At 45.2% G+C, this 25,466-nt stretch overlaps 1 protein-coding gene across 2 annotated transcripts; it reads left to right on the top strand.

Annotated features, from left to right (window-relative positions):
* The first annotated feature begins 1,593 nt into the window (after positions 1–1,593).
* On the top strand, positions 1,594–24,703 carry SEMA4F (ssemaphorin 4F). Of its 2 annotated transcripts, XM_049696272.1 has the most exons (15): positions 1,718–1,843; positions 3,300–3,354; positions 3,936–4,087; positions 4,718–4,777; positions 4,982–5,080; positions 9,974–10,067; positions 19,748–19,867; positions 19,975–20,126; positions 20,673–20,851; positions 21,082–21,229; positions 21,357–21,579; positions 21,720–21,829; positions 21,944–22,104; positions 23,255–23,313; positions 23,551–24,703. In XM_049696272.1, exons 3-15 carry the CDS (start codon positions 4,016–4,018, stop codon positions 24,159–24,161), a joined length of 2,088 nt encoding a protein of 695 aa, XP_049552229.1. In that variant the 5' UTR covers positions 1,718–1,843; positions 3,300–3,354; positions 3,936–4,015; the 3' UTR covers positions 24,162–24,703. The 2 variants fall into 2 exon arrangements, with proteins under 2 accessions (XP_004277167.1, XP_049552229.1); XM_004277119.2 differs by lacking the exon at positions 3,300–3,354 and having other exon boundaries at positions 1,594–1,843.
* Positions 24,704–25,466: the final 763 nt, after the last annotated feature.

Raw genomic sequence — 25,466 nt, 5'->3', positions numbered from 1 at the left:
GACAAAATCCAGTAGGGATAGGAGCCTCATGGTCCTCATCAGTTATCTGGTCTGGGTCTTCAACTCTATCTGGTTGAATGAGAATTCTTCTCTGAATTAGCCCACAGGAGAGGAAAAGATAATGCTAGTACCAAACCAGAAATGGGCAAGCACTTTCTCCTGTTTCCATCTTGATTATTGTTTCTTTACTCCTCTCAAGTTATTTGTTTGAGTTGCAGGTTGGGGAAGAGGAGGTCAGCTTACCAATGAGTGGTTCAGGATAGGTTAGAACCAATAGGAAAAGAGTTAGTTGCTTATGTTCTAGTCTCATAACCACTTTTCTCCCCTCAACTGCTCCTCATTGTAAAACCAGAAATATTTAACCCAGGTGTCCCAGGTATTGTAATCTAATGTCCAACAGACTTCCTATGTTTCAATATAAAGGATAGCTTCTCAACAGGTCTTCTTTCATACATAGTCCAAATTTATATTCTTGTCTCTAATCTCCAGATTAGACACTTATGTTGGAAATAGCTTTAAAAAATATATTTGGTCATGCCATCCCTTGACTTAAAAACTGTGTTTCCTTTTGGTTACAAGGTCTATTATAACTGACACCACCTCCAACAATATGCTTACTAACTCCGCACCATCCATTGCTCCTAGCTACAATAAATTTCTCTATGTCTCTCTATAAGTTGTTTTATCCATCTGAAGTAGCATTCATTGGAAAATGTGCCAAGGACTGTTCCATACATGGGGGAGTATGACTTGATTCCTTGAAGACCCCACTAAAGTCTAATCATACTTATAAGCTTTTGCACAGTGAAGGAAACCATAAACAAAATGAAGAGACAACCTACGGAATAGGAGAAAATGTTTGCTAACAATGCAAGCAACAAGGGCTTAATTCCCCAAATATACAAACAGTTCAATATCAAGAAAACAAACACCCAATAAAAAATGGGCAGAAGACCTAAACAGACATTTCTCCAAAGAAGACATACAGATGGCCAACAGGCACGTGACAAGATGCTCAACACCACTAATTATTAGAGAAATGCAAATAACTACAATGAGGTATCATCTCACACCAGTCAGAACGGCCATCATCAAAAAATCTACAAACAATAAATGCTGGAGAGAGTTTGGAGAAAAGGGAACCCTCTTGCACTGTTGGTTAGAATGTAAGTTGGTGCAGCCACTATAGAGAATAGTATGGAGGTTCCTTAAAAAACTAAAAATACACCTACCATATGATCCTGCAATCACACTCTTGGGTATATATGCAGAAAAACCCTCTAATTTGAAAAGATAATGCACCCCAATGTTCATAGCACTGGTTACAATAGCCAAGACATGCAAATTGGAGTTTTTGGAGCGACCTTTGCAAACCTGTCACTCAGGGTCCTGGAGTGACACGTCCAGCCCATTTTCGAGGTAGAACGCCCCACGTACCCCTGGGTCTAGCTCCCTCTCTCTCTGGCCTGGGCTTTTTCTCTCCTTAGTCCGACCTCCACGCAACCCCTACGGCTGAGGAGAAAATCAGTCCCATCATTGGTCCCTTCTTGAAGGGGTGGAGCCAGGTTGTGCTCTAACCCGCCGCCGCAGGCCCAGCCGCACGGAGGAGAGCAGAGTGGGACCGAAGCTGGTGGCGCCGAGGCTCCGAGGAGGCTGCGGGGCGCCCCACACCCCGGCGGTCAGGCGGTGGCAAAAATGCCGGCCTCTGTTGCGCGGCCCCGCCCGCGCCCGGGGCCGTCCCCGGCCTCGCCCTTACCCCTGCTGCTGCTGCTGGAGGTGCTAAGCGGCCCGGTGTGTGGCCGCGTACCCCCTTCGGTGCCCAGGATCTCGCTTCCTATCTCCGGTAAGGCGCGTGCGCCCTCGCCCTTATTCCTTCGCGCCGCGCCCAGACCCCGCCTGCAGGTACCCGGACCCACTTGCCCTCCCCACCCGGGAAGCCGCACCCGGGCCCCCACAGCTCAGCCCACTGCGTCCCGCGACGCCCAAGCCCCGCCCGGTTGCGGGCGGGACCCCGGGCGGGACCCCCACTTGGTGCTGCTCCAGCGAGCCGGGCGACTCGGCTACTACGACCAGCCCAGGAGGCTCCCGCGGCCCCTTATTAAGGCAACCGCCCCTCACCGTGCAGACGCAGACCCTGAGGCCCAGGGAGGGGAATGGGGGTTGCCGGAAACCCTCTATTTCGAAGTTTCCTCTCCCTTATTCCGCTCCTCTCTCACATGTACCTGTGTCCGTCACCCCAGCGTGACGCCCATCCTGCTCTCAAACCCATCGGTCTTTCATACTACTCCAAACACCCATCCTTCTGATTACCAGCTCAGCATTTCCATCTGCCCACTTCTCAAATTCATTTGGTTATCATCAGTTCTAACCTCCTCCGAGCCTTTTGCCCCGTTCACAACCCTAATTTCCCTAACTCACTTACCAGTCCTCTCATCTCTGGCACCAACTCCCATTTTCCGATCCACCATAACCCTCCTAACTTCCTCAACGTTCCCTACTCCCTCTACCCATTCCCTATATTGAGTAGCTGGGAAACGATTCAATGAGTTGATTTAAAATTCTTTTAAAATGATTTTCAAAGTCTTCAGAAGGAAAAAAGGAGGAGGGAGATGTCCTTTCAAAAGATGTGAAAGAAGCCAGGGGATGCCACAAGGTTAAAAGTGGTCATTGGAGTGATTCACACTTTAACGGCTCTTTGTTGAGGCGGGCATGAGTGTAGCTATGAACCTTGTGTTTTTCTCAGTGGGCAGTGAGTGTTAGCACCTTGGGCAGACAGAACCAGTGAAGCCAAGAGTACATCCTGTTGGGAAAAACTCACAACTGGGTAATAGTAATTTAGAGTTTTCTACATTACTTCTGTCATTTCAGACCAGTGACATATAGGGATGCTGTGAATCCAGAAGACAAAGTTGTGGTCAGAGCCTGGGTTTCAATTTGTGTTGGAGCAATAGCCACAACATGGAGTTGAGGTTGCCAGTCTGGGTTCATATCCAGGAATCCAGAGAGGTCTATATGACAAGGCGAGGCAGAGGTGGGGATATGAAGGGTGGTTGGGTGATCCGGGGCTTATACTAAGCATGGGATAGTAGTCAGGATACAGCACAGACATGAGTATGGGTGTGGGAGGATTGGGTGAGTGGGGCTCCATACATCAGCACATCTAAGAATGCATGGCCATTCTACTAGTCTTGAAGGTAGCTGAGCAGACGAAGCAGGTAGAGCAGAGCTGTATGTGTCAGATGCTTCCACATATGTTATCTCATTTAATTTTCAACAACCCTGGATGGTGGTGTTTACAGATGAGGAAAATGATGCTCAGAGAGGGCAAGTAACTAATTCAAGATCATACATCAGGTAAGTGAAAGAGCCACATTTAAACTTGGGCTGATCCATTTCCAAAGCACATACTCTTCTTGCCCCCTCTACTCTCTTACCTCTTTGGGTAGAATTAGGGTGAGATCAAGGGTGGTGGGAGAGAGAGGAGGTGATCTCCTAATGTGATGGTGAAAAGAGTGAGACATTTCCCTTCTAAGTAAAAAGGAGTTACTATTAAGTAGTGATTTAAGAAACAAGGAAATTTAGAGAGAAAAGTACTTGTACCTTTTACAGGTATTTTCAAATTATGTATCATGTTGCTATGAATAGAAATAAATATTAAATAGACTTAATATTTATGCTATTTTAATGAAGTGTTCTATTTTTATAGAAAAAGCATACTTTATTGTGTGCTAAATATTCTGGCCTCATCAGTTATCTTTCCCTGGGGAAATTAAATGGATGGCCTGTCAAGGCTTTGTTTTTGCCCTTAAGGCTGCTAAATAAATGGTACTTGGAAGAAAACAAAAATTGGCCCCTTTGGCTTTGCCCTTGTGGACCCAACCCTTATGAAATGATGGCTGATATCACTCTTCACTTTCACCCTCTCTTCCTGCCAGAGGCTGACTCCTATCTCACCCGGTTCACCATCCCTCAGACATACAATTACTCCGTTCTCCTTGTGGATCCTGCTTCCCACATGCTTTATGTTGGCGCCCGGGACACCGTCTTCGCGTTATCCCTGCCCTTTTCAGGGGAGAGACCTCGCAGGGTGAGAGATGAGAGTGGGGAGGACCTCAGATTCTAGAGCATGTGATTAGATCCTTAGTTTTATGGCATATGAAGGGGGGTGTTGTGGTAGGACGGGGAATGTTGGTGAAAAGGAATAAGGGTAGGTCGTCAACCTTATTGTCTCAGCTGAGGGTGATGGGGGTGGGTCATGGTGACTGGGGAGGCTATGAGGCAGGTTCATGATTATGGGGAGGAGGCCACAGTGACCAGGGTTCAGGTGGCAGTGGAATCATTAAAATCACATTACTCTAGGGCAATAACTTTCAAACTTTTTTGACCACCCCTTAGTAAGAAATATATGGTACATTTTGACATAGTACACCAACTATGTACTGAAAGAAAACTTTCTTGAAACAATATCTACTCTCCTATATGTGATACATTCTGATATATTCTATTTCATTAAAAATAATGTTGGTTGAGATTTCACAATTGATTTCATTACTCATTAATGGGTAGCGACCTCCAGTATGAAAAACAGTGCTCTGTGGTCGGGGGGTTGTCTCTGAAGTTTCCAAATTGATGGAGGTTGTAGAACTGTGTCACCTAGCCTGACTTGGGAGGAATTTGTGTGAGAATCTGAGAGAAATGGTCACTCTTCCTTTCTTAGATTGACTGGATGGTGCCTGAGGCCCACAGACAGAACTGTAGGAAGAAAGGCAAGAAGGAGGTAGGTATAAATCCAGGCCCTGGCCTGAATGTCAGTTGAGGCCTTGGCCCAGCCCTGACTCTGTGTCAGTCCCCTGCAATGCTCCCATCCCAATGGGCCCAGGCAGGGACTCTAACAACATACCCAGACCTGCATATAACTGTCTTAACACTACTTTTCCTTGTACCTGCTGCTTCTGATTCTCTAACCATCTCTGACCCTTAGGAAGAATGTCACAATTTTGTCCAGATTCTCGCCATTGCCAATGCCTCTCACCTCCTCATTTGTGGCACCTTCGCTTTTGATCCGAAGTGCGGGGTTATTGTGAGTGACAGGGGTGGAAGGATGGGAGGGGTCTTCTGTGAGTGACTGTGACAGGGGTCATGCTTAAGGCAACCCTTGTGCATGATAAGCATTGGGGGTGAGGGATGTCCTCATAGGGTAGAGGCTTTGTCCACTGAGGGAGGGTATGAAAGGGAGGGGGAGGGAGGTTGTCGGTAGAAGGTAAGGAATACAAAGTGAAAAGAGGGACGTAGTGGGATGGTGAAGGAAGTGAGGATGCCAGCTGGCCTGTGGGGAGGAACTTCAGAGACCAGTAGCTCATGTTTTCCTTGTCCTGTGTATGCTTTGTCCGGGGAGCCTGGGTCCATTTCTTAATCAGCACTGTCCATACCTGTTTCTTCCTCCCATGGCATGTGATTGTCTTTTACCACCTTCTCCACCTCTGCTGTCAAACTCATTCTGTGTGGGCTATGACCCTTTCCTCTCACAGCTTCTGAGGTCACTGCGCATTAATGTAGTACCTGTTGGCCCCATACTCTGGATCTTGCCTTCAAGGTGGGCACTCTGTCAACCATGTTTTCTTCTTGGTCCTGTTCATTGCTGCTAAAGCCCTGGACATCTCCAACCTCACACCCAGGCAGGCTTGGGACATGGATACTCCTAATCACATCTAGGTTGGTCATGACCTCAAAAGTCCCTGGGATTGGTGACCTTTTAGGAAGCGTGTTAATGTTTTGCCTCCTCACCTTTTCTCATCAGTTATCCAGTAGTCAATTACTGTTCCTCTGGCTGCACACATTTGTGACCAGGCCCTGGGAAGAGTCACATGTCCTTCATATCACTGGACACTTTTTATCCCTTTCTGCTGGGGGTAGGAGGGAGTGCAACAACTCCCTTTCCTGACCCTGATCCTTAATGGTAGATCTTGACTTGATCCTTCTGCAGCCTGCAGTAGTCCTTGCCACATGGATCTAGTCAGTGTGTAGCTCCAAACCTCTTTGTTAAGCATCATCCTTATATTTCTGACTTAAGAATGCTATAATTGTATATGCTTGATTGCCTTAGTCCGTCCCTCTGGGCTCTCCTTGGAGTTAGTTGCGTTTATGTTGAGTTATTTTCATAATGCTGGTGATAGACTCCCTTTTGAGGTGTGAATAGCTCCCTCATCCTGGGAAGGTTTCCCAGTTCAGGGTGGTGTTGAAAATCTCTATATTCCTTCAGGTAACGCTGAGGGCCTAGTTTCCCTACAGTTCTCACAAAGCTCACAGAAGTAGCAGTGGAACTGCCATTGACATATTTGTCCTTTCCTAGTATACGTAGGATCAGGGAGCCCATGGGTGTGAATACCAGAGCCATGGTTTACAGACGATGTGATTACTCCAAGTTAGTTCCCCAGGGCCTTCTATTCTTCTTTGGCTCTCTGAGGTGGGACCCTAATGGTTGTTAGATAAGTATCTAGACAGAAAATGTTCTGGACATACCTGTCAGGAATGGTGTGACTTGGACCCCTATCCATTTTTGAGGAATATCAGCAAATAAGAACGAAGCCAGGGGCCTGTGTACTGCACTCCTATGACTTTTAGCTCTTTTTCTGAACCCTCCTATCCCACAGGCTCATGAAATGAAGGACCATCCTTTGATCAAGTCTTGTTTGTAGGAGAATATAAGGTACAGCTAACAACTGTGTTAACCCTTTAAGCATCCTGAAACTGCTCTCTAGACTTCCTGAATGTTCTTTTCTGCCTTTGTCTTATCCTGCCACCTGGCAATCCCCATCTGCTTGAGCAAGTCCTTGCCTTATCCTTAGTGCTGAACTTCTCATGTCCCAGACGGATGACTTTGAGACTGTGTGTAACAATCTGAGAACTTGGACTAGCTGATCCAGATATAACAACTTGCTCAGAGTTGATTGCTCAGAGAAATGAAGGTTCTCACAAAAGGAAGTTTAAGCATAGGACCTACCAGTTCCAACAATGTGGAGTGTTGCCCTTCAGTGACAGCTCATCAGACATTGGGGGAAAATATTTTAATTTGTTTTTCTGAGGGAGCTCCGGCAGTTAACAGAAAAAATGTTAGACTTATAGTAACAGCAACAACAACAATGAGAAGACTTCCCATTCAATTGAGTGTCTACTCTGTTGCAGGCTTGTTGCTTGATACTTTCACAATGGAGTTTAATTCTTATCACCATATCATGATATTTATTTATTATGATAGTGATGACACATCATGAGAGTATTTATTTCCAATTTACATGAATGAAACAGAAGTTCTGAAAAGTTAGGTAAAAGTCTGAGATATATAGCTGGCCGAGGCACAGCCAAGATTCAAACCCAGGTTCGTCTGGCTGTGCTCTGCTCCCTTGTCCCTCTAGTCCAGCCTGCACCCTAGAAGAAGACCTTAGCTGGCTCCAGTTTCTTGTGACATTTGATTTGTTTCATGTTAACAAGGACCACCTCCCCCTACCCCTCACCCCCAATCTCTCAGGAAAGGTCCTTTATATGCCTTGCACTCTTCTTGGCCAAAGTCAAAGGATGGGTTCTAACCCCACAGCTCAGTGAGAGCTTGCCTACATAGCTCTGGCTTTCAACTTGAGGGACTTGCCTTCACTACAACTCATGCTGATAGGACTGTGCTGACACAATGATATAATGAAGAATCTCAACATTCAGATAATGTGGTGGTGTGGTCGTATCCTTTCAGACCCTAATTAAATGTCACTTTGACCGTACAGTAATCATAACCTATGTAGTTAATCGGCTCCCTTGCTCAAAGGCTATAAACCTAGATAACGTGATGATGCCATTTGGGGAAACTGGAAGAGGACGAGTTTCAACATGTTCAGTTTTTTTTTTTTTTTTTTACCGGTATGCGGGCCTCTCACTTTTGTGGCCTCTCCTGTTGCAGAGTACAGGCTCCGGATGCGCAGGCTCAGCAGCCATGGCTCACGGGCTCAGCCGCTCCGCGGCATGTGGGATCTTCCCGGACCGGGGCACGAACCCGCGTCCCCTGCATTGGCAGGCGGACTCCCAACCACTGCGCCACCAGGGAAGCCCCATGTTCAGTTTTAATAGATCATCTCTGTGAGGAAAGGAAGTCCAGCAGTCAAGTGCAAACATGGACTAGAGTTTGGAAGACATCAGGCTTTAGAGAGTTTGGGGAATGATTTGCATAGAAAGTCTGGGCAGAAATGTGAAAATTAATGAGATCTTTAAAGTATATGTGAAAAAGACTAAGGATACATGGTTAGAGGCTGGAAAGGAGAAGAGAAACAACCAAAGGAGATAGAGAAGCAACAGATAGGAGGAGGGGCTCCAGGAGGGTAGAATTTCAAGAGTCAAGAAGTAGATTATTTCAAGGAGGAGAGTGAATCAAAAGTATCCGATGGTGCAAAAAGATCAAAGAGAATGAGAACTGAGAAAAGGCTCATCCTTTATAAGTCCTTGGTGAAATGTGATGGAATAGTTTCAGGCATAATTTGTTTTCTAGGAATAACAGGTGATCCATGTTTGGTTAGAAGAAGTAGTAGTTTGGGATAAAGAGGCAATGGTGAGCCATTTTTGTCATTCTGTGGCTCAAACATTTATTAAGTCAGTGACTAATAGTCTAGGAATATTAATCTGGGGTGGGTATAGAGAGTAAATTGGGGGCAAGGCGAAGCAGTGTGGAGAAAAGGAGGCGATAAGACAGGCCACAGCAGCAGGTAATAACCCCATGTTCAGAGTGCCCAAATATCTTGGTAATCTCTCACTGAACTGTCATCTTTCTCCTCTGGCTACAATGTGCCCACCACCACACAGGGCAGATGATTATGTTTCTGTGGGGTCCTCCATTCTGGAAGATTCTTGACCCAGTATTCCCTTTGAGGGGACATCAGATCACATCTCATTTTAACAGGTCTTCTTCAAGGCTCTCTCAGTAAAATGAAACCCTGTTTGCCAACTACAGGAAATAAGTGAGCAGTCAGAATGGGCCAGTGGTACACTTATGCTCAGGGGACGTAGATCTATGTTGGTTCTCCAATTACCATCACAGCAATAAGGCTCCAGCAACACCATATGTCCATCCTAGTTTGTGAACTAGAGATATCATGCCTGGTACTTCGTGTCGTAACTGATTCCTAACTGGCCATAGTTAACTTCCCTGTCAGTCCAGGTTGAAATCATCTGTGATTTTCATTTTTAGATGTTATCTTGAAGCCTCTCTTAGTGCTGGATGCTCAGCTAAGGTCATGTCTGGCTGGCTCTGTGGAACTCTTACACCTCTTGCCCACCCCCGCACCCCAGGTTAGTCCCTCTGGAGTCCCTGGATGAGGAAGACACTTACCAAATTCTCAGATTCTGACCTCAGCTTTAGTTCTTCACTGACTTTGTAGATTCCCTTCCCTCCTTCTGTGTATCCTTGACTCTGGTTCAGTCTTTTATTCGTGGGGTGGGATTAGGTGAAGGATGGCCCTTCTCTCTAGACCCCTGGGCTTCGGATGGTCCTATATCAGCCTGTACTTTTCTTTACCCTTCCTAAGTGCTCCAGCCCTCAGGAGGCCTGCTTTCTTCCCTGGTCCTGCTTATCCTGTAGCACGTTCTCCAGCCAGTTGCAAAGCTGGCGGTTCAGCAGCATTTCAGAGGAAAGGTCTGCCTTTCAGCCTCTTGGTGTCTTCTAGTGCCATCCTAGGTGTTCCTTCATCAGAGCATGTGGGTGTTGGGAACTAGGGGAATTGAGGGAAGAGGAATAAACTGATGAAAAGAGGGATGGCAGAGGTAGGAAATGCAGGAATGAGTGGTGGAATCAGGAATAGCAGACTGGGAATATGGGGATGGTAGTGGGGGAATGGGAGATGAATGGGAATCGGGGTTTTTCTTCATCTGACCATCTTTGTAATTCTCACCATGGACTTCCCCATGACCTCTAAACCAATTGCCCCCTTCTGGTCTGTAGGATGTGTCCAGTTTCCAGCAGGTTGAAAGACCTGAGAGTGGCCGGGGGAAATGTCCTTTTGAGCCAGCTCAGCGGTCAGCAGCTGTAATGGCTGGTGAGTGGGGAGAGATAAGCACCTGTGACTTCTTGCTGTAATTGCCTCCTTCCCCGCCCTGCTGTTGGAATTTCTGTGTCCTTTCTTTACTTTCATCAGAATGTCTATTATTCCCACATCTCTTTCTGGCCTTTCCTATTCTTCCCAGAGTGCTTGTGTTCTCCTGCTTTTACCCACAGAGTATCATTTCTCTTGCTTTTCTCTAGAGAATATGTCACTGTTCACAGTAGACTGTGAACATTTCCTCTGTTAACCTCATCTCTGTTAGTCATTTTTTCCTGTTTTTAAGAGGAATCTACTACAATGCATATTATAATAAATTTGAAAAAAGTATAAAGAAGAACATAAGAAATCTTTTAGAACAGCATAGTCCAAAAGAACTTTGTGTGATGATGGAATTGTTCTGTATCTTCAATGTCTAATATGGTAGCCACTGGTTACATGTGGCTGTTGAGCCCTTGAAATGTGACTGGTGTGACTGAAGGGGAGAATATTAAATTTCATGTAATTTTAATTTAAATATAAATAGCCATTCATACCTAGTGACTACCATATTAGCACAGTTTTAGAGTATTCCTACTCTGAAAACCACTGCTAGTATTTTAGGATATTTCCTTCTAGCCTTTTTAATGTGTGTGTCCACATGCATATATACTCATGCACATATATTTGGCTGGCCAGTGCTTTGTTGCTCAGAAAAATCAGTAATGACTATTAAAGAAATTCCTTCTGTTACTTCCTTCAAACAAACTATATATACATATAGAGTTGCTCAGGTGTTCAATGGTTCTATCACAGATTATGCCTAAATCTTTTCTGGAGAATGATTGACTAATTCTTTGGTAGCCACAAAGTGAACTGTTTGTGTGCCACATAGCCTGTATTTTAGGTTAGACTACTCCACATGCACTCTCCAAATTCAGTGAGAACCCAACGATTTTTCTCATGAGAGTATAAAACAAGCAGGTGAACAGAAATTTTATGAGTGTGTGTTTTATGAAACTTCTAAATGTCATGCTACAGGGATATAATTTTGAATATTTGTCATGTGACTTTATATCATAGGCATTTCTATATAATTTAAAAATTCTTTGTGAAGAAAAATTTTAATGACATTATGCTACTCAACCTGTGAGCATACCATAATTTAATTAAAGAATTCCAAATTATTTATGTAAATTTATTTTCAAGTTTATTTACTTCACTTCAAAGTTTTTGCTATTGTCTGTAATACTGTAAGGAACATTTTTGCACATAAATTTTTATCCTCATTTTAGGTTGTCTTCTTAGACTCCTGGAAATGGATGACTATATTAAAGGATGTGAATATTTTACAGCTCATTATCTGTTGCTAATTGAGTTTTTAGAAAGGGTATACCAATTTACACCCTAAATCAGCAGTAAATGAGTGTTTTTTCACATAAATTTCACCACACTGTTTTGTTGTCATTAAACATTTTTTTGTGTGTGTGTGCTGATTCAAGGCTAAAAATAGCACCTTTAAAAAATATTTATTTACTTGGCTGTGTCAGGTCTTAGTTGTGACATGCAGGCTCTTCGTTGTGGCTGCAGGCTTCACTCTACCTGTGAGGCACAGGCTCTAGAGTGCATGGACTCAGTAGTTGCAGCGCACAGGCTTAGTTTCCCCGTGGCACGTGGGATCTTAGTTCCCCGACCAGGGATCGAACCCGCTTCCCCTACATTGGAAGGCGGATTCTTAACCACTGGATCACCAGGGACGTCCCAGCACCTTGTTTTAATTTGTATTTTTTTGAATATTAGTGAAGTTGAACATTTTTCATGTTTTAGTACTTATTTTTATTTCTGCTTTGGTCAATCCTCTGCTTATGTTCTTGGGCCAATTATCAGGTAGGATATTAGTATTCCAATCTACACCTTTTCCTTTGTGATTATATTTTTTAAGCTAAATCCTTCTTCAGTTAGAGAGCAGATAAAATTTTCCTTCTTAAAATTTTTTTCCCGAAACATTTTAACTCTGATTTATTTGAAACTTATTTTGACAAATGGCATGAGAAGGGAATCAAAATTGATTTTTCCCAACTAACTATTCAGTTGACTTAGCATCATTTATCACAGTTTTTTTCTTCCTTCATTAAAGTTGCTACGAACCTTATTATAAAATATTGGACAATATAAATTTTAATTTAAATATTGCACAATATTTTATGAAAAACAAAAATTGGGATATAAGATCTAACCTTAAACTTTGTTGTTGTTGTTATGGACCATTTTTAAAGTCTTTATTGAATTTATTACAGTATTGCTTTCAGTTTTATGCTTTGGCCTTTTGGCCGTGAGGCATGTGGGATCCTAGCTCCCCGACCAGGGATTGAAGCGCACCCCCTGCATTGGAAGACAAAGCCTCAACCACTGGACGCTAAACTCTTTTCTTATGCATGACTTTATTTGTAGGAAAAGTCTTAAAAGCTGCACAAATTAAATCACTCTTGGGCTTCCCTGGTGGCACAGTGGTCAAGAATCTGCCTGCCAATGCAGGGGACGTGGGTTTGAGCCCTGGTCCGGGAAGATCCCACATGCTGCGGAGCAACTAAGCCTGTGCGCCACAACTACTGAGCCCTAGAGCCCACAAGCCACAACTGCTGAAGCCTGTGCACTTAGAGCCTGTGCTCCTCAACAAGAGAAGCCACCACAATGAGAAGCCCGCACACCACAACGAAGAGTAGCCCTTGCTTGCTGCAACTAGAGGAATCCCGCATGCAGCAACAAAGACCCAATGCAGCCAAAAATAAATATAAATAAAATAAATAAATTTATATATTAAAAAGTCACTCTTAGTCATTCAGTTAATGATTTACCTTTTCTGAAACGTAATGAAATAACAAAAGTTTTTGAAAATGAACATAAAGTATATATCTAGTAAATACGATATTTGAGTTGTCATTTTTATCATTCATCTACAGTTGAAGTCAGTGAGACCTTGTTTATACGCATACATATTTGAATAAAAGTTTAGTCAATAGTTTATTTTTCTTAGCTTTATATCAAGCATCTTTGGCAAAACGCTGAACCAGTCATTAAGATCATTAAGAAAGATTTCACAGGTTTAGCAGTTATGAATGTCTCTTGATTCTACATAATTGTTTATCAACAAAATGACTTCTCAATTGCAACAATCTGAAATAATTAAAATACTTTGTTTCAAGCAGTATCTTTAAGTACATTTAACCATCTGTGTGTAATTTCTCTGTGTTCTCTCAGCAAGTGGAACACAGCATGTAGTTTAAGAATACAAATTTCATAGATAAGATAATTGTATAACAAAGAACATTTTCAAACAGGTTAAGTCTTTTTTTCCCCCAGGTAATGAAATTTAGTGTTGCCTTTCAGCTGATAATTGATGGAGGTGTCAGAAATCACTTTCTAACAGTTTAGAATGGCTAGCTCAAGACATAGAACCTCCATGGCTTTTTCTGTCTCAGATCCAAGTCATAGTCAATATCAATATTATAAGTTTTCCTCTGAAGTTCTTTATAGGGCTATAATTTAAATTTTTTCTTGGTCTGACATAATGCCAATATTTAGTTGGAATTTTTTTTTTTTTGCGGTACACGGGCCTTTCACTGTTGTGGCCTCTCCCGTTGCGGAGCACAGGCTCCGGACGCGCAGGCTCAGCGGCCATGGCTCACGGGCCTAGCCGCTCCGCGGCATGTGGGATCTTCCCGGACCGGGGCACGAACCTGTGTTGCCTGCATTGGCAGGCGGACTCTCAACCACTGCGCCACCAGGGACGCCCTAGTTGGAACTTTTAATGTTGATCCATTGTGTCCTACTGGCCCTTGTTTTGAAAATAGCAGTATAGAAGATAGTGGCAATATTATTTAAGAATTAGAACCAAAATTCCCAGTTAGGAGCTATACAAATGTCCTTAAGGATAATAGACATATTTTGAAAGAAAAGAGCTTTTAGTAATGAAAATATTAGAATATAATGGCAGGAGTATTTCTTATTTTAAATTATAAAAATTGCAATGTGCATTGTGGAAAATTGAGAAAATATAGAAATGTATAAAGAAGAAAGTGAAAAGTTTATTGTAATTCAGTCATCATCAGGTAACCACTATTATTATTTCGGAGTATTTTCTCATTGTGTGTGTGTGTGTGTGTGTGTGTGTGTGTGTGTGTGTGTGCGTGCGTGCGTGCGCATGTGTGCGTATTTATAATAAATTGGAATTGTCATGCATATTTCACTTATTGTATACTGAACATTTTCTCATCATAGAATTTAATTATTCAAAACTTGATTTTTAGTGATTGTATACTTTTTCATCGTATGAATGTAGCACACTTATTTAATTATTCCCATATAATTATACATTCAGATTTTAAAATAAATTATTGCTTTTATAAATAATGCTGCATAAGGAATCCTTTTACATAAATTTTTATGTAAATCCTTTACATGAATCTAATTAATTGCATGAGTCAATCCAAAAAGTAGGATTGCTGGGCCAAAGGATATAAAAGATTTTTATAGTACTTGATGGGTTTGGCCAAATTTCTCTCCAGTGAGTCCTACCAGCAGTGATGAGAGGGCCTGTTTCATTACAGCCAGTTAGCCCCCAAAATATAGTTAATAAACATAAAACAGTGACTTTCTCCAGAGTCCAATTTGATGTTTTTGATTTACATTTCTATTAGTGAGGTCGAACAGCTTTTCATGTGTTTATTGGCACTTGTATTTCTTTAGGAAAAGGTCTCAGATATCTTGTCTTCAAATTTGACATTTATCTGTACTCCACTGAGATAAAATTAACAAAAGTGATCTCAGTGTCTCTATTTGCGCTATTCCAATTCGGAAAAATGCAAATATTTTGACAGTAATGTTCACATTAGCCTAAGAACATCCGCAATTCCTTCTCAGTCTTCTTTGCAGCATCTTTGTCTTCTGCTCATCCTTTAAATGTTCCTTAGACTTCCACCTAAGATCCTCTTCTCTTGCATTCTTTGGAATTGTGATCTCAGCCAGCTCCATGGATTCTGTTTGCACTGCATTCTGATGTCTCCCAAATCTGACGCCTTCCAGATCTCCCAAAACTAGCCCCATGGATTCTGTTTCTACCAGATTCTGATGCCTCCCATACATTATCTGGAGCTACAGACCACATATCCAGCTGCCTTCCAGACATCTCCACTTAGATGTCCCACAGGAATCTCAAAGTCAGCATGTCCCAAACTGAGCTCATCATCTTCACTCACCTCCCCCAAACCTTCTCCTCGACCAGTGTCCCCTTCTCTGAGTGCATAGTGCCATTACCCACCAAGGTACCCAAGCTAGAGGCGGTGATTTGTCATCTCTGGTCCTCCCTATCACATTCGATAGTAAATAGGGCTCTTATAAAGAAGAGCAGAAGAAGGGAGCTTTTGCTTTCTCTTTGGGAACCCGTCTTGTGTTTTTCTTGTCTCCTTTTGGTCTCATTGCATCTTGTGATTACTGCATCTGCTAAGGAGCCCTGTATGTGCACTGGGTGCTGCCAGCATTTTGCGGTCAAGCTTATCTCTTAAATCCGTGAGTGTGTACCCCAAGACAGCATTCACACATCGAAACAAGACAGTTATAAATCCTATATGCCAGGAGAGGAAAAGGTAGAGTAAACACTGCATCTCCAACGATCTGTAATTATGTCCTGATAATAGGCTGTTTAAAAAAAAAGAAAAAAAGGTATCTAGCTGGCATAAACCTTAGATAAGGAAATAGAGAATATTAGGTCAGGAGCTGTCTATCCTGCAAAGCTCTGACCATGAGAAGAAAAGAGAGTGGAAGAAGGCAGGCTAGGGCATGTTTAAAACCCTCTTTTTAAAGATAATGAGTGATAATTCCTATTATAAACCTTCTTTAAAAGTGAGCATTTTGATACCAGAGTGAAAATTTGAACCCCTTCAGGGTGTAGTGAAATATTCACTGCCATGGCTTATATCCTAGTCTGTCAGTGTTGGGTTGCTAACATATCTGGGAGGTCTATGTTCACAGGCTTTACATCTGAGCAAGTAGAGATCTATTTCTGCACATAATTGTCATTTTTCTTTGGCTGTGATTCTTCATCTTTGTGGCTTTCAATCTTGTTTTTCCTCGTATTTCCAAAATGACAGTATTTTAATTTTTGGGGTTATAAAAGTAAAAGGTGCTAACTACAAAAAATGTTCAGTGAATACAGAAAAGTAGAGAGGAGAAAATAAAAATCACTTGTAATTTCATTAGTCAGAAACAAACATCAGTAACACTGTCCAGTTGTAGCTCCTTCAATCTTTCCTGTGCCTACAGACATACATACATATTTTTTAAAAATAGGGTTGAATTATACCATGTGTTTTTTTCTAGCCACCTTGTTCACTAAACTCAACGCCGTGGGCATCGCTCTCTTTGGCATATCATCTTGTGCCAATAGCAGATGTATGTTTTCATGTTTGCTAGCTTGATCTAGTCAGTAATAACTTGCCAAACAACTGCACATACAGGGATATTTTATTATATGAACAGTACAACAGAATATTTGAAATTGACTGTTCTGGAAAATTCAGGGCGTGTGGTGATCTTGTGTCCTCCTGTGTCCTCCTGCCTTCATAATTGTGATGGCTGTCATTCCTTTTCCTCTGTGTGTGTGTGAAGATTGTGTTGTAAGCCCCTTAGTACTCATGGAACACCTGAAGCCCTGCTACTCCCTCCCAAAGTGTCTGATCCCTCCTGCTATCCCTTTGTGACCCTCGGCTCTCTCCGCTGAGTGAGTGTGCTCTTCAGCAATCCTAGGCTCCAGAGTTGCTGACTGCCCCCATTTAACCCCTTAGAAAGTTTTGGGACTTCACCTCCGTCCACCACTGGGTCCTTGCATTGTTGTCTGTGGTCCTTTACCGTTTCCAGAATATTTATGAGTGTTCTCCCTCAAACACATCAAGTCATGCTTCCAAAATATTCATAACTGTCTTTTCCACCACATCTCCCCCATTCTCAGGGTATCCATGACACAGCTTCTGTCAATAGTTTCAGTTTTAGAGTGTTTTGTGTATAATGCTTTTAGGAAAATTTTTATTCCAATTCTGGCTTCTGTGTCATGTTTTTCCCCCTGGAACTACTGAGGATTGGCTTATTTGCTGCTCCATTAGCTGCCAGAAACTTTGCCCCAAATCTGATTTTCTCCCTCATGAAATACTCTGGAAGGGAATGGGATGCCATTTTATAGTTGTGGCCCCCCTACCTTATGGCAACAAATCGAGCATATGGCCCCCTGAGGTTCCTAACACATATTGAATGCCAGCTGGGTAATTGCCTAAGATAATACTACTACTAAGTATTCAAAGTTCAAACCCAAGCTTTCCTGACTCCAAAGTGCTTGGATTCTTTTCACAAACTCGAGTGATAGTATAGTCTTCCCTCCCACCCAGTAAGGAAGGGGGTTTCTAATTCTTTACTATTGCCCTCAGAGGGCTCCTGACCCTTTTCTTGCTTTGCATTAAGTGTTTTTAAGTGTTGGTGGTTATCATTTCAATGCCTGAGACATGCAGCTTCACAGGAGCATCTATGAGCCCAGGACGTAGTGCTTCCCTCAAGGTGGCCCTGCCCTCTGCTGCCTCCCTCAGTGCACATGACCCCGCGGCTCTTGCTGGGGTTTCTGGGCACCAGCCTCCAGCACTCCAGCCTTGCTTGCTTCTCCAGCCTCTCTGACTCTTCTGAGTCAGTGCTCTTCTGAGTTGCCTTCAAATGATGGTGCCCCAGGGCTCCCTCTCGCTTTCCTTTTCTCCCTGGCTTTCACATTCCTGTGGTAACTTAAGCATGACTCCTAGGTTGCCTGATTCTGGCCCTATGGTCCACACCCTTCTGTTCGATTGCCTTCCAGCGACTCCAACCAGATGTCCCAAAGGTGCGTCAACCTTAGTGGGTCCAACAACTGAACTCACCTCCTCTCCAGCCACCTTCTTTATGAGCCTTATGTCATTTCTTTGCTTGGTTCATAATATCATAATCTACTATTATCCGTCTTATAAGCGGAAACCTTAGAGACATTATTTTACTCCATTCTTTCACATCTCATATTCAACTGATGTTCAAATCTTGTTAATGGGCTCTACCTCAGAAATATCTCCCAATTCCAGCCCCTTTCTTTCCTCTACCAGTGCCTTAGTCCTTCTTTGTTCTTGCCAGGACTGTGTGAAGGCATAACTAGCATTTTCTTCCTAAAAAACAAAACTAATTACGTCATGCCTTCTCAAGAAAATCTCTGCAGTTTTGCCCTCACCTTTAGGATAAAGTCCACATTTTCCTGGCATGGAAGAGCAGATTCATCACAATTGGGCGCCTATCTCTGCACCTGTAGCTTATCTCTGCTCACTTGCCCAGCAGCCCCTGTGCCCCGCTGGAGCTCCAGCCATGGGGAGTGCCCCACATCCCTGAACATGGCTCCCCTCTTCCCCACTTGCCTGTCTTCCCCCCGAAGTCCTTCTACCTGGCAAATTGCTCATTCTTCAGAGCCAGCTCAGATGTGACCTCTGAGTTGCTGCTCCCCCAGTTAGATGTGGCTGGGTCCTCCTCTGTGCTCCTACACACATCTGTGAGTCCACGCCTCTTGGTATCTGATTACGTTTGTCTTCTGGACTCAAATGGGAATTCTTGGGGGGGACAGTGATGTGCTTAGCACTCAGTGCAGTGCCTCTTACGTAGTAGGTGGTGAAGGAGTGCTTCTCTGTTCTTCTCTGTTCTCTCCAGAGTCCCTGTGATACTCAAGACTCCACCGGGGGTTTGTGACCTTCTTGTTCCCTGAGTCATTGTCTCCACTCATGTCTGAGCCCTTGGCAGTGTTGCTCAGAGTGGCTATAGTTCTTTCACATTCAGCCCACAGAACTGCACCTCCCTTCCTTCCCAGAATGCCTCTGATTTCTCTCTTTTCCAATCCCCACCATTCCTATAGCACCTCTGCACCTCCACTGAACCAGGAGGAAGGATCTGATTCCTCGTTGTTTCCTCTGGCTGGCTGTGAAATATCCAGAAATCCCCTAGGTTGGTGTTTCTCAAAGTGAGGTCTTGAATCACCCACATCAGAGTAACTCTGACTGCTTGTTTGAAACGTAGTTCTTGGGCCAACCCCCAACCCTACTGAGTGAGAATTGCTGGGCCCGAGGCCCAGGAATCTGCATTTTGATCAATTCCCTAAATGATGCTAGTATACCCTAAAGTTGAGCCTTGTTCCAGGGCAGTATACACCCCCTAATACTCAGAAAGAACAGTAGTTCCCTCAGACATTTACCGTAGTGGGAGAACTTAAGTAAGATGGGAACATGCTGCAAAGCAAACCTCTTCCTGGAAAGTTACCACGTAATTATAGGGTAGAAGAGTCCTTAAAAATGACAACAGCAAGAAACAGACCAACAAAAAAAATCTTGCTTTCCACAGGGATAGCTTCTATTCTTCCTTCATATACATGAACATTCCAGCAGTTTTTCCTTAACACCGGTTTCCGTTACTGCCCCGGAGCACTTTATTTCTGTTTATTTTAAGTGAGGTAATGCATGTCGTGCTTAGCATTGCCTGGCACTTAATGTGTGCTCAGCCCCTGAGGGTTCTTGCCCCTGCTTTGCTCCCTGCTCTGCCTGTGACCCTTTCTGAAAGCTTCCTCAGTGAGTCTGACAGTCCACCTCCTCCCTGTCACCCTGCAGGGGGCATCCTCTACGCTGCCACTGTGAAAAACTACCTGGGGACGGAGCCGATTATCTCCAGGGCTGTGGGTCGTGCTGAGGACTGGATTCGGACAGAGATCTTGCCATCCTGGCTTAACGGTGGGGAGAGGGCAGAGGGGGGGTGGTGCTGCTCTGGGGACAGAGTAGGTGGAGGCTGGGTGGCCCCAGGCTATATCTGTGGGATCTGAGGCCACGGGTCTCCCCAGCCCCAGCCTTTGTTGCAGCAGTGGCCTTGAGCCCAGCCGAGTGGGGGGATGAAGCCGGAGATGATGAAATCTACTTCTTCTTTACGGAGATTTCCCGAGCTTTTGATTCATACGAACACGTTAAGGTCCCCAGGGTGGCCCGTGTGTGTGCGGTAAGACCCTGATCCCAGCTGTCTGTCTTGTTTTCTGCTCTACCTGTCCTGTCTTTTCCTCTGGTCTCTGTCTTTGTATTTCTCCTCTTTCTTCTTTTTTGATGGGCAGTGACTACTTTTCTGGGAGCTTGAGGAATGTGGCGAAAGGGCTCTGGCCTCTTTTACCCACTTATTATCCCGTGTGACACTGTAGTGTAGAGGTTAAAGGCAGGAACTGTTGACAGACCTGGGTTCAAGTCCCTGCTACACTGCTTACTGCCTGTGTGACTCTGGCAGTGTCGATTTGAGGGCTAAACGAGGTAACTTATGTAAAGCATGTAGTGCAGAACTTTATAAGTGCACAATAAACACAATAAACATCATTGTTGTGATCCTGCCCACCCCATACCTCATCGTCCTTCTCAGTTACTCTGTATCTCTGTCCTTGCATTTCTATGCATCTGTCTCCCTATCTGTCTGTGTCTGGGGGAAACTTGTATTGGTCTCCACAGTCCTCCTCTAATGTTGGTCTTCTAAAGAGAACTTCCTATGTACTTGTCACCCCAGGGGGACCTTGGGGGCCGGAAGACCCTCCAGCAGAGGTGGACAACCTTTCTGAAGGCTGACCTTCTGTGTCCAGGGCCTGAGCATGGCCGGGCCTCCAGTGTCCTGCAGGACATGGTCATTCTTCGACCTGAGCATGGAGCGGGGACGCCCATCTTTTATGGCATCTTTTCCTCCCAGTGGTGAGGGGGTCCTGATGTGGAGAGTTACAGGGTGGGAGATACCTGGGGTTGGTGCAGGTCAGTGCGGTCTCCTCCAGTGGGGGTGGACTCTCTGTGGAGCCCTGCTCCTTCTGCCATGAAGCAGGCTGCATAGCTCCCTGTGCGTTTCTCATGGGTCATCTCATTTGACGGGATGAGTTGCTTCCCCTAGTTCCCTCTAAATATCCAGCTCCAACCTGTGACTCTTCCAGGGAAGGGGCTGCCATCTCTGCTGTCTGTTCCTTCCGACCACAAGACATTCGGACAGTGCTGAATGGTCCCTTCAGAGAGCTTAAACATGACTGCAACAGGGGACTGCCTGTCATGGACAATGATGTACCCCAGCCCAGACCTGGAGAGGTGAGGGGGCTGGGGCAGTTCTTCACCTCACGCCTGAATTGCCCCATTAGGACAAGAGCCCAACTAAGCATCACAGACACTTCCTGGCCCCTGGGAAGCTTTGTCACTCATCCTGTGTTTCCTTTAGTGCATCACCAACAACATGAAGCTCCAACAGTTTGGCTCGTCACTCTTCCTTCCTGACCGTGTGCTCACCTTCATCCGGGACCACCCACTCATGGACAAGCCAGTGTTTCCAGCTGATGGCCACCCCCTGCTGGTCACTACAGATACAACCTACCTCAGAGTCGTGGCCCACAGGGTGCCCAGCCTCTCAGGGAAGGAGTATGATGTGCTCTATCTGGGGACAGGTATGTTTAATAGCCAAGCAAGTTGCCCATCCAGTGCACACAGGTTGTCGCCACAGAGAGGGTCCCCTGCATACGGGTGTCAGAGTCCCAGGCACAGGTACAGTTATGTTATTATGTCTTGCCCCTTGCTTGCTTCCTAGAGGATGGACACCTCCACCGAGCAGTGCAAATTGGAGCCCAGCTCAGTGTTCTTGAGGATCTGGCCTTATTCCCAGAGCCACAGCCAGTTGAGAATATGAAATTGTATCAAGTGAGTTGTAGATTTTGGCGAGTCTGGTGGGGAGATATCTGAGTCCAGAGCCAATCTGTGACATTGAAGTCTGGGAGATCCAGCGTGTTTCTCTTCCTCACTCCCTTTCTGTAGAGCTGGCTCCTGGTTGGCTCCCGTACTGAGGTGACACAAGTGAACACAACCAACTGTGGCCGTCTACAGAGCTGCTCAGAGTGCATTCTGGCCCGAGACCCTGTCTGTGCCTGGAGCGTTCGGCTAGCTGCGTGTGTGGCCCACACTGGAGAGCATGAAGGGTGAGGGTTCTGGCACTGGTTCCTTGCCTGATGTCCCCAGGCTCTGGCCTATCCATATGTCTGTGTCTGTTTCTCATGGGTTAATGCTGCCCTCTCTCTCTCTCTCTTTCTCTCTCTCTCTCTCTCTCTCTCTTTCTCTCTGTGTTTCCTAGTGTCACTTGTGTGTCCATCTGTCAGTCCATACTAACCATCTTTCTGTCCTCATCAATGTCCCTGCCTCCCTGCTGGACCTGCCCTGACTGTGTGGTTGATTTCCATGTTGCCATATGCTTCTCAGTTTTCATTTTCTTTTTTTTTTGGCCGCACCACGCGGCATGTGGGATCTTAGTTCCCCGACCAGGGATCGAACCCGCACCCCCTGCATTGGAAGCGTGGAGTCTTAACCACTGGACTGCCAGGGAAGTCCCTCAGTTTTCATTTTGCAAGTGCTCTTAGAAGTGTTTTCACAGTTGACAACTCCCCTCCTTCCTTCCTTGAAAAACTCTATCCTGTTGCCTTCTATGACTCTGCATTCTCCTGGTTTTTCTCCCTACCTCACTCTCCAGTCTGTCTCCCTTACTGGTTCCTTTTCCATCCAGCTTCTGAATGTTGATATTCCTCAGGGTTCAGTCCTTCTCTTTACACTTTCATGCACTCTCTAGGTGATTTCATTCTCATTGTATTCAGTACCAACTGAGTGCTGGTGACAACCACAGATGTATCTTTAGCTGAGGTGTTTTGTGAAACAGAAAGTCATCTCACTGACCCTCACAGAATTTTGATTAGCTTTGATAGAAAAGAAGTTTTCTCTTTCTCTTAACAGAGAAATTTTTTAACAGAGATTTCCAGAGAAATTTTGTGGTTGTGGACCACCAGCTATACTTCTTGGAAGGTTCCTGTGTTTCTTTCAAAGTACCCCACCAAACATCTTTCTGACAGACCTAGTGCAAATTTAATTCTCTGTAGTCTGCTAGAAATATTTGTAGAATTTGGCATGTCATGAGTATAAGAGGTATTGGGGAAAAATTTAGTGATGAAGAGAATGTTGACTGATAATTCTAGAGGTGACTTATGAGATGATGGGAGGTGCAATTGGTGAGTGAATGTTCAGTACGGAGGAGGGTAGAGGGGGTGTTGACACTGGATTTATCAAGTATTCTCTTCTTTATAGGCTGGTTCAAGACATAGAGTCAGCGGATGTCTCTTCTTTGTGTCCTAAGGAGCCTGGAGGTCTGTATGGTTTAGGGAATGTGGGTAGAGTAGATGTAAAGGGCCTAGAAAGTCATGTTTTTGGACCTAGTTTAAAACTTGTACCCTGGAAGTTCTGGCAGCCTTACTCTCTTTGGGAATCCCCTTTTCAGCTTGGTGCACTACGGCCCCTTCTCATTTCTCGTGTCACCCCACCTTTCTCTCTAACACCTCCAACCTACAGCCTCACCACCTTTTGTGCTTTTGTTGTCTCTGCAGAACACCCAGTGGTGTTTGAAGTTCCCGTGGCTACAGCTGCACATGTGGTCTTACCATGTTCCCCGAGCTCAGCCTGGGCATCCTGTGTGTGGCACCAGCCCAGCGGAGTGACTGCACTCACCCCCCGGCGGGATGGGCTAGAAGTGGTGATATCCCCAGGGGCCATGGGTGCTTATGCCTGCGAATGTCAGGAAGGCGGGGCAGCTCGTGTGGTAGCTGCTTACAGCTTGGTATGGGGCAGCCAGCGGGGCGCTCCAAGCCGGGCTCACCTAGTGGGGGCTGGACTGGCAGGCTTCTTCCTGGGAGTTTTTGCAGCATCCCTGACTCTCCTTCTGATTGGTCGGCGTCAGCAGCGACAACGACAGAGGGAACTTCTGGCTAGAGACAAGGTGGGCTTGGACCTGGGAGTCCTGCCATCTGGGACCACAAGCTACAGCCAGGACCCTCCCTCTCCCTCTCCTGAAGATGAGCGGCTGCCCCTGGCCCTGGCCAAGAGGGGCAGTGGCTTTGGTGGCTTCCCTCCACCCTTTCTGCTTGATCCCTGCCCGAGCCCACCCCACATTCGGTTAACTGGGGCTCCTCTAGCCACGTGTGATGAAACATCCATCTAGGGCTGGGCAAATAACCACGAGTGCATGAGTGACCACTGGATGGAATGACCATTGGGACGCTGGGGCTCGATGGTCGTGGAAGATCGTCGTGGCCTCTGAGTTTCCTTTGGCTTTTGAATGATCACTTCAAATTCCCTGTCTGCCTTTTCTGGGCCTGGATGGGCTCAGGGCCAGGGCTTTGCCTGATTCCCATAAGAGATCAGAATTGCTCTTGCAGTGAATCAGGACTTTTCCTGCCCCTGCCCTCTCAACCCCTATGACCCCTTCAGCCCACTATCTTGGGCCCATTAGTTTGGGGCTAGGCCCCAGGACATCGCTGTGACTTTGCTTTCCGTTTGGGCCCTGGCCAGAAGGAGGAGCCGTGGAAGTTCTAGGGGGCTAATGTGCACTGACTCCTTTTGCCGGTTCTCCCAGTTTATCTGATTCTCTGTGGAGAGTGCATGATTCCCAAACTGCAACATGCAGTCTCTGCCCTGAGATCTACCCCGTCCCAGTTTTCCTTCTTCCATGAAAGAGCATGTGTAAATACACGGATGTTCATAGGTGACCTGGACACACGTGCATGGATGACTAGGCCGATGCTCTGGTGTATTCATGGGAGGTTGAGAGGGTCGGGCTGGAATAAGGGCAATACCTACAGGACTTCAGACCCTGTAGCCAGTGAGGGAATGGCTCTCCTTTCTAAAAGGAGAAAAACCACTTCCCTGTCTCCATCACCTCTCACAGCCCTTCTGTTGAGTAGAGAAAAACTCCCAAAGTGACCTTCTGGGTGGGAAAGGCAATGGTACATCTGACCACATCTTTCTCTTTGTTTTTGCCTCCTGGCTGCCACCACTGCCATGCACAGCTGCTCTTTCTCTGGCTAGAGCCCTTTCCTTGGCTTCTATTAAAACTTTACAACATTCTAAATATCAGGGGATGAAAAAAGTGGAACAATCGTGGGAAATACAAGCCGCACAAAGATAGGTTTATATCAGTGACTTTATGACTTTACTCAGGTTGATACCCTTGCTCTAAAGCAGGAGTTCACCTGGGGTCCATGGCCTCCCTGAAATCGCATGCAAGATGCTGTCTGTATATGTGTGTCTGTATTTTTCTGGTGGTGGTGGGGCTTGGTTTGTGACTCTCATTAGATTCTCAAGCCTTAATAGAGTTAAAGGACCACTGCCCCAAGGTCACCACATGTTGGCCAAGCTGAGGTGGTGACAGGCAGGGGCAGCTCTTCCTGCCCTTTGGCCAGCCCCTGGACTGGCAGCCACTGGATACCTTCTTGTTGCTCCATTTCCTGGAAGGTGGGCTCCGTGC

The sequence above is a fragment of the Orcinus orca genome, chromosome 13 (assembly GCF_937001465.1).
Source record: "Orcinus orca chromosome 13, mOrcOrc1.1, whole genome shotgun sequence".
NCBI classification, from domain to species: Eukaryota; Metazoa; Chordata; class Mammalia; order Artiodactyla; family Delphinidae; genus Orcinus; species Orcinus orca.
The sequence above is the reverse complement of the archived record's forward strand: the minus strand, read 5'-3'. Positions and strand labels throughout refer to the sequence as shown.